This window comes from Eptatretus burgeri, chromosome 10 (assembly GCF_056783735.1).
Source record: "Eptatretus burgeri isolate ZD-2024b chromosome 10, Ebu_testis_v1, whole genome shotgun sequence".
NCBI classification, from domain to species: Eukaryota; Metazoa; Chordata; class Myxini; order Myxiniformes; family Myxinidae; genus Eptatretus; species Eptatretus burgeri.
In genome coordinates, this window is record NC_140970.1 from 73917996 (window position 1) to 73927671 (window position 9676).

At 45.4% G+C, this 9676-nt stretch overlaps 1 protein-coding gene across 1 annotated transcript in view; it reads left to right on the forward strand.

Annotated features, from left to right (window-relative positions):
- Positions 1-211: 211 nt before the first annotated feature.
- The window catches only part of LOC147018880 (uncharacterized), a 90591-nt gene continuing 81126 nt past the window's right edge, over positions 212-9676 (forward strand). Inside the window, exons 1-2 of the mRNA XM_085898998.1 lie at positions 212-969; positions 1666-1780. Of these exons, the coding sequence (XP_085755124.1) occupies positions 936-969; positions 1666-1780 (149 nt within the window). The 5' untranslated portion in view covers positions 212-935. The remainder of the gene's footprint in view (positions 970-1665; positions 1781-9676) is intronic.

The window sequence follows — 9676 nt, forward strand, 5'->3', positions numbered from 1 at the left end:
GCATTCATTAATATTCATGCCACTCCGAATACCACATGAATGTATGTATGTTGATGATCGTCATCGTCATGACCATCTCTCCGGTGATGGATCCCAGAACCATCGTCATCCGTGCTATAATTCACGGACCCGTGCTTATGTGTTTGTGGGGGTTTTTGGTTTTTGGTTTTTTTTGTCATGTTATGAAATTTGTAGAAGCATTCGAGTTGGAGTTGTTTAAAATCAATGCAATCATCGGAGTTTTTCGCCCACCTGTGTGGTTCATCGTACTATGAGTTGTAAAGTTCCTCCAGCCCTGCATCCTCCCCTCTCCCTCGTTTGTTCACCTGCACGAAGGTAACATTGCTGCAATGTCCGAGCCACTGTAAACGAAGGTAAGTAAATCACATTTCATAGCACATGCATAATGTTTCATGGATTTCTTCACACCAAAATTAAGAGTTATTCTAGGCTTGGCTCTTTGATAAAGTTGGCAAATTTCATTGACTTGCGTTTTAGCAGGAATTTTTTTGGATGTAAAACAAATATTTGTCACCTGGTTATCAGAGCCAATCAGGAACCGACAAATGTAAGACATGGTGGCCTGCACCGAAATTCTGTACAGTGCTGCGGAATTAATTTGCTGCATAACTTTTCATTTTTGTTTTTGTGCAAAGATGCAAAGTGGAAAAATAAAGTAACATATCAATGCAGCTTACATCTTGTAGTTCTCTGATTTTGAAGTTGAGTTTAGTTTCATAGAAAATGACTCCTTAAGATTTAAACTCTCTCTTAACGGTGTGCTGCAGAGGTGGTGAATTTGCTTGATGTTGTCTATTTTCATGGGTTCCATTTCAGACTTGACTCCAAACTGTCGGATTGGTGCTTCGCAAGCAAGGCGTTGCATCACGACTTGAAGCCGGTCGGTCGTCCCATCTGCAAGCGTTACCTGATGGATGTTAAAGATCCCGCTGTGCCTTTTGCAAACAGGTGGCAAATTATCGCTGACCCTTTGAACAAATTACTGTCGAAGTCACCTTCAGTTGAGCATCAAACCTGGCCAGCTGGTTCGTGAAAGGCTTGGGCCAAACCACCCCGTTCGGCCGACCCCAAAAGAAGGTGGAAACAACTGGAACCATTGATAAAGTCGTCAGATTTGAACTCTGAACCAATTTATTTGCTTAAAACATAGCAGTTTATGATGTAAGGAAAGGGAGTTCAAAGTAATCGATTTCCTGAAATAGATGTAACTTCGGCAAAGTCTATCAAAGGATCCATTTTTCTACTTCTTATTCACCGTCTCAATTCTTTTCATTTTCTTTTATTTCCTTGCCTTCACCCCTCAACTCCTTGTACAAGTCATTCCCTCCCTGTCACTCTCACTCTGTCTTTCTGTTTCTCTCCTTCCCCACTGAATCCCCTCACTTCATCCCTACACCCTCCCCCACCCATCCAATCTCTTTCCTCTGTCTCTCAACCCGTTCACCCATCTTTCCTTACTCTCGTTCTAAAGGCCCCAGTCACGCTCATCCACGCTGAATCGCAATCTAGCTGGCCTACACAAGAAAGACCTCCTTGTTCCCAAGGCCTCGCCCAAGCCTGAGCGGCCAACATGCCTTGTCCTCTTGACCTCTTGACCCTTGCACACCTGACCCATTGTCTGTGCCTTCTTCCTTTGTCCAACAGATGGGCTCGTCACGGGAGCCAGAACTCGCAAGCTCTCTTTCAGCAACACAGGCGAGGGGAAAGGTCGAGGTAAATCGCTCCATTTGGCCAGGATTCAGGTGCAAGGCCTAATCAGGTATGCGAAGTTTCAGACACCATTACTCATGTGATCTTACTTGCATGGCTCCTGCTCCAGCGATTGAAAGAGTTTTTAAGAAATAAAAAAAAAGTTTTTTTTGTCTTCTTGCACTCGACTCACTCGTAATTCACAAAGTGAATCCATCTAACATTTGTTTTATGCCTTGTTTGTCAAGTGCTGAGATGTAACCAGGGGTACTTGGATACATAATTTTACTGCTTAACAACTACAACGATCGATACCCAGTTTGACTGGGATGGTTCATGTTACACTACCGTGAGAAATACACCAAGAGCGCAAAGGTTGCAAAGTGAAACTTTACTTGTGTGATGGATTTTTTGAGAACTTGTGAACGATTGACATTTGCAGTGCTAAGTGAGCAAACGAGAAAGGAGTAGAGAAGGTGGATGGGGAGGTGGGGGAATAATTTAAAATTATTTTATTTGGCACGTATGGAATGATTGAATACTGTATCGTGTTCATTTAATGGACTCACGATTAGGAGGCTTTCCTGTGCACCTGTCAGGACGTGACCTCCTGAGGGAGGTGATTCCAATTTGCACTCTTTAAGCCTTTGCAGGATTACGATTCCCTTCAACACCATTGTAATTACCTTAAAATTCCCGGTAGATTTGTTAAATGCTTGGTACTTATGCGATGTGAAAATTAATTTCACAACAAGAATAATTTAAGGATTTCATCTGCAGTTTGAAGGAGTACTGCTCTCCTCTCTGGGCTGGCTCCCCTGCCTCATGTCTTGCTCAGCTTGATGTCGTAGAAACCAAGGCTTTCAATATCATTGGAATCTTTTCCGATGGAGCTGAGTCAATGAGTCTATCACTTCACAATTGTAGACAGGTTGGTGGTCTCTGTTTTGTTCTACCATCTCCTTTCTGGTCTTGCACCCTCTGCTCTTTCTATGCTTTGCTCCCCCCCACCTCAGGTTTCTGCAGGGAACACACGGTCCACCATCACCCACTTCTGGTGAAGCTACCTAAATCCAGGATCACTGCTTACCTCCACTCATTCGTTTCTCTTTTTTCCCCACTTGTGGAATGAACTTCCACATCCTCTTCAATCTCATTCTTCCCTCCAGGTCTTCAAGACAGCTGTTCACCACCATCTCAGATCGTTCCCAATACAAAACCATTATCGTTTCTACCCTCACTAACCCCTCCCACCCCAATCCATTCTCCTTCCAAATTTACAGTTTTCCCTCCTGAGAGCTTCCTTTTGTATCCATGTTGTCCATCCCATGCATCCTCTCCTGCCCCTTATGCCTCCCCACACCGATTATTGTTTGTCCAAGTCTACCTCGATTTTGGTCTTTAACTCTGCTGTTATTGTTTCCCCCCCCCTCTCCTTTTGTCGTGTTGTGTGCTGATCCATTCAGTGTACTAATTCTAGCTCTTCCATGAGCCTTGACTATGTATACAAAAAGCAAGAAAATGTCGAAGAAGGCGGTCATAACCTCTTGTTTGAGATTGATGGCCTCCTGCCACCATTGCTGAGAGAGAGGAGCAGAAGCATGTCGAGAGTTGAGTGACAGGGACAGAAACCAAATTGATACTTGGAGGTCAGGTTGTTTGAAAACAGGAAAGACGACATTGGAAACAATGATTGATTCCATGACTTTAGTTGTAATTGGAAGCAAACTCACTGGCCGATGTAATTAATAGGGTCTGTTTTTGCATCCTTCTTGTGGATGGAAGTGATGTTTTCTGACCGCCATGCAGGGGGGAGGTGGCCAAAGGAGAAAAAGAGATTGATTCATCAAATGGAGGACCAAATACTGCATTGGAGTCATCAGAAGGAACCAGAATAAGTAAAGAGAAAAGATGGAGTCATCCAGAGGAAACTGGAGAGGATTCGGGTTTCAGCTGCAGCTCCTCAAAACTCAAACCCATCCAAACACAGCCAAGTGAGCCTTCCAGAATGAATTCTGCATTACGACAGATAGAGGGGGAGCAAAATTTGAGAAGATGGTCGCTGATGCCATTGTCAAATCCTTTTATCAGGTCAGGTCAGATTAGATCTGTGACTTCATACAGGTACCATGTAAACCTGTACTAACATGTTCCATGGTCGGGTTGTCGGCGACTAAACCGTCTCCCCCACCAAGTTTCTTGGTGAGGAAAGGTGTATGATATGGACATCCAGCAGGATTAAAAACAAATCCTATCAAAGGGCGGAGGAGCTACATGTAACCCAATGGCCATCCATGTCTGGTGCCCAACTGTGGATGCGGATGTCGTCCTGCAGTTGGGTTACTTCTTATTCGGAGGCTGGTGGCAGAATTTGCCCTCTGGCCACCGTAAAACCCTTCATTCCGCAAAATATACGAATAGCATAAAAAAATCTGAAAACCCACTCCGTGTGAGTACTTCCTGTGCAATTGCCCTTCGCAGGGCAGCTCACCGTATGACGGGAATGGGGCAAAGCCTTCAGGACCCCAATCTTTGATGATAGGAGGGAAAACACGGGATAACCTTCCCGGGTCAGATTGCGGTTGTGTATGTCGGGGTGGTGCTGAGGTGTCGTCCTCCAGACGGCGGTCTTCTTGGCTTAACAGGTGAGTGCCTGAATGTTCTATCTCGAACAGAGGATGATCTGTCTCTGTTATCATCTGAACTCAACCGTTTGGATATCAGTATTGCAGCACTCACTGATGTTCGGAGACCGGATTGCGGCGAGATCATGGCGAGTGGTTACACCTACTATTGGCCTGGTCACTCTGATGGTTACCATGCTCAAAGAGTTGCTGTAGCTGTATCCAATACGCTGACTCCAATGATAATTGAGGTAACAACGGTCAATGAGCGTATTATGAGACAAAAGATTCGTCACTCCTTGGGTGTCATTTCCCTGGTCTGTGTATATGTTCTGACTGAGGCGAGTGATCTCACCACGAAGGACGCATTCTATACCACTCTCGAGTCTGTGGTTGATCAGTGCCCCAGGCGGGATACTCTTCCAGTCTTGGGGGATTTCATTGCATCAACTGGAATTGATAGGGATGGTTACGAGATATGTGTTGATTCCCATGGGTCTGGAACTGTGAACAAGAATAGCACTAAGTTCCTTGACTTTGCAAGAAGTCATGGACTTAGGGTGACTGGCTCATGGTTTCAGTGCCCACAGGCTCATCGCTGGACTTGGTATTCCAACGCTGGCGGTGTGGCAAAGGAGATTGACCATGTCCTCGTTGATGGTTGCTGGAGGATGATCCAGAACTGCAGCGTCTGCCTGAGTGTTCAGTTCCTCAATACTGACCACAGGCTTGTTGTAGCAACTCTGAAGTTGCAGCTTAAATCCAGGAGAATGGTACCATCCCAGCCTCGGCTAGATGTTGGCAAGCTCAAGGATGAGGGCGTAGCTGAGGAATTTGCGAATGGGCTGAGTGGAGATTTGGGGGGTCTGGGTGCTTTGAGGAATCCTGAAGAGTTGTGGAGCGCCTTCAAGACCACCATCCTTGACGTTGCTGGTAGATGTCTTGAAACTCACCATAGGGCGAAGAAGAATTTTGTCTTTCAAGGGGCACTGGATACTATTGACAAGAGTCGCAGGGACAGGCTGAATGGCAGAGCTGAGCTGTTCAGGGAGCTGAGGCGTAAAACTGCACGTGCACTAATGGTGGACAAGGAGGCCGATGGGCAAGGAATCTGTGAGGGGTGGAGCATCACCTGTGGTTAGGTGATTCTCGTTCTGCTTTCAGGGGAATTCGCGCATTGCGTTCCTCCAAGCCCATCCCTCTGTGTGCTGCAGTTACAGCAGAGAGTGGTAGTCTCTTGACCGAGGAGTCTGAAGTGAAGGCCCGCTGGGCCGGTTACTTTGAGCGGCTGTACCAGGCTGATCCACCAACTGTCGAGTTGGATGTCTGTGGTGTTGCTATCCCTTTTACTGACCCTACAATCATCTGTGGTCCACCTTCGTTTGTGGAAACACAGGCTGTGGTAAACCTTTGAAACGGGGCAAAGCTCCAGGGATCTGTGGCATCCATGCCGAACTTCTCAAGGCTGGTGGAAATGCTGAACTCGAGTCGTTGCATGCAGTTTTGTGCTCTGCCTGGAACACAGGCATCATCCCAACTAACTGGAAGAGGGGCCTTGTTGTCCCTCTCTGGAAAAGGAAGGGTGTGATCGCCGAGACTGCAACAACTACCGAGGGGTGACGCTGCTGTCAGTCCCGGGCAAGATCTTTGCTCCGATAATTCTTGATAGGGTTCGCCACCATCTGATTGAGCAACAGCGTCCAGAGCAGTCAGGCTTTACACTAAAGAGGTCAACGATTGGCCGTATCCTTGCCCTTCGTGTCCTCACCGAACACAGACGAGAGTTTTGGTAGGTGCTGCTTGCAGCCTATGTTGATCTCTGTAAAGCATTCGATTCAGTTAATCGGGATGTCCTCTGGAGGATTCTTGGTCTTTGTGGGGTGCCACCAAAACTGATCAATCTGATGTTTGAACTCTACTCTGGTACTGAGATTGCTGTGAGATATGGTGATACCATCTTTGACTTATTTCCAGTTGTTACTCGAGTTCGTCAGGGGTGTGTACTGGCCCCCACACTTTTCAGCACTTGTATGGACTGGATTCTGGGGAGGATGTCGGAGAGATCAAGCTGCGGTGCATAGTTTGCGAATGTCAACATCTCTGACCTTGATTTCCCGCATCATCCCGCATCATCAAGATTGCTCTCTTGCAATAGCTGGAGAGATGTGTGCCTTGGCAATAAAGTGGAAAGAAGAGTCAATGGGAGCAGAAGAGGAACAAGAGAGATTTGAATGAACATTAGTTATTACTAGGTCCAGGATCGTTCTCAAGTGACAGTGTGAGATTGAGATTTGCCAGGGTTGAAAGACATGCTCCATTTGTCACACCAGCATCTAATCAAATCCAGATCTGCAGAGAGTGACACAGCATTTGTCTGCCTGTCGGTGAGATTACATACTTTCGTTTATGGTAAATTGTGAAAGTGTGCTTTGAGGAAAAGGTAGTTTGCAGAACATCAGTGATAGTTTTTAGCTTCTCTGGAATTGAATTCCAGATAAGGTATTGTCACCGTGCACCGTCTGTCCGTCCCTTTCCTATTTTGACATCTGCGGCTAAACCGCTGTGCCAATCCAGATGAAATTTGGCTGCAACGTTCCGCTCCTGCCTGGTAACGGGGATTGCAAAGCTCGTTCCGTTCATGTGATGTTTAGTAAGTCAAAATGGCCAACCTTGTAAATTTCTTGAAAAATCTTCTTCTCCAGACCCACCAGTCAGAATGCTACCAAATTTGGGTTACAACATCAGGACAGGTTCCTGATGTTAAATTGCAGAGACCATGCCAATCACGTGACCGGAAGTGTGTTAAATATGGCTGTCACGTAAATTCCTTCAAAAATCTTCTTCAGACCAACCAGTCAGGATGCTTCCAAATTGGGTTGCATTGGGCCAAGGCTCAGATAATCTCTAGGTTCAGTGGTCCGATTTTTTTTTTTTGAGAGCATCAGAGAGAAAAAGTGGTTTTTAGAGCATCAGAGAGTAAAAGAGCACTTCTTCCAGAAGTTGATCATGTGTTCTTTGGCTTCACAATCAACCAAAGCTTGTCTTGAACAGACCATTTTTCCAAACTAGCTTCCAAGACTGATCATGAGCTAAGTCCTTTCCTGGACTTTTCAAGCTTATTTTGAAATAAACAGTATTCATCTGTGTGAGGAGTTATTTCCACGACTGTTGGCCGGTGCATGGTTACATTGGTAGAGTCACGCTGGTACCTCGGACTTGATACAGAATGTACTGGTTATAATATATTGTGATGGTTTTGGAAACGTACCCCAGGGGGAGAGCATACATGGGATCGTAGATGACCCGAGGATAAGTTATTTCAATATTCTATGTGTAGATAAACCTTTGCCCTTGTGTGATTTCGCCAGTGTGATGTCATCCCTGCTCCCTCTGCTGCTTTCAGTCTTTCTTTCATTAACCCATCGATCTGTTTCCCCCTCTGCCTTTCTTAATCCACCAATAATCCCCTTCACCAAACCTCCAATCAATTACCCCTCTTTCATCCCACTGATCTTTCTTTCAACCCCGCATATTTATTCTCATCCTTCAGTGCATCTGTCTTCCTCATCATTCAAATCAACTCATTCTTTTATTATTATTGAACACCAACAACCCATCACTCACAATAAACAATTGATCCTCCGGACCGGCACCGAATTGCTTTCCCACATTCTTCCTTCCTTGCATTTCTTGCATTTTTCCTTCTCTGTACTTCCTCATTCTTCCTTCTTGCATTTCACACATTAGTGGCACAAAGCACGATGCTTGGTGTATTTGTGGTGAAACACAGTACATCTCACATGAAGGACCGTGGCACGAAGTTTAACACTTTTCACATCTGTAACAAGAAGCGGATGCTTCGATATCGCACTGCTGGGGGCAGCAAAAGTCTAGGTTAAGAATGATGAAACAATTTTGCAGTTATGAAATTTAAATGTAGACACGGTGAATTAGCATGCATGATGGGAAGAGTTGTGACGTTGGACAAATTTCTATTTATAGCCCTCAGATCAAAGGGACGTACGCGGACATAAGTGTGACAGAAGACACAGGACAGAATAGCCAATTATATAACAGCGCGATGCCGCCGCGCTATAATAAGGTGCAGCACATCTCACATGTATGATACAATGGGCACTGTACAAAGGACGTTTTGCGCACATGGAGGGGCTCAGGGGCATCTGTGGTGTCTTTCACACTCGAGGGGAGGGGTGAGGGGCTATGGTGAAAGTTCCCTCAGAAACAGTGGCAACAGTGGCATGAACTCAGGACCCCAGGATCCCAAGCCACCACCCTAACCCTGAAGCCAACACCAAGTTTTTGAAATAAATTTGCTGTCTTAGACTCTGGCCAAAACTATAGGTTTGGAAAAAATACCTTTGAGTCGCAGATGGACGTAACAAAAGATCAGATCATGAACCTTGCTCTATACAGTGTCAGTACTGCCGAGGCAGTTTATATGGCTCTATGGCTGTGGTTACAATCCTGGATGGGTGACGACTCTGAAATAGGAAGTCAGGGCAGGAATTTGGAATTTGTTCATGGTGCCAGTGATAGCTCACCTACTCTTCACCAAGGACACCGTGGGATCCTTAACAGCTACCAATTGATTCCAGCAGACAGGACACCAGTTTAGAGAGCACACACTTTGATGAATCATATTCCAAGGGTTAATCCTTCGATCACATCTATCCAAGGGTTAAAAAATAAAATAAAATATGAAAAGCCTGCATTGAAGACCTCCCCTCTTCCTCTCATAGGGTGAAGTTAGTGAGTGGAGCTCCCACCTCCGTAGGCAAATTTTAGACAGCCCTTCTAGAATGACAGCAGTATGTTCCTCCCGTTACACAGGCATGTGTGTCGTCTTTTTACAGCCTCTTTGATTGGCCATGCAGTCTTTTTATCCTGCCTTCTCACAGGCGAAGCCACATCCATTGTTGCTGCTGGAAGGATCTGGGAAGGAAGGAGGTCAGCCAGCAACTGGAGGTTCACCCTTCTTAACGAAGCCCATTGCACAATTTGGTATTAATTCAAATTTAATACTATTAAACATTGGTCTGGCCTCAATCACTGATTTGGATTCCTGAGGCTGAAAAGTATTAAATATCACAGTGGTATTGAAGGCATACTCGTTATTAAATCGACTTATTTGGTCATTGCTGGCTGGTCTCTGCCCACGTAGCCCATCATTACCAGCTGCTGCTGATTGCATGTCTGTGTCTGTCCGTTATCTACCTCTTTCTGTCTGCACGGCTGTGGTTAAATTAATTTCCAGTGTCTGTTGTTCAGTCCTTCCATGAGCCTTGACCTTTGATAGTACAAAAAGAAGTTAATACTTTTGT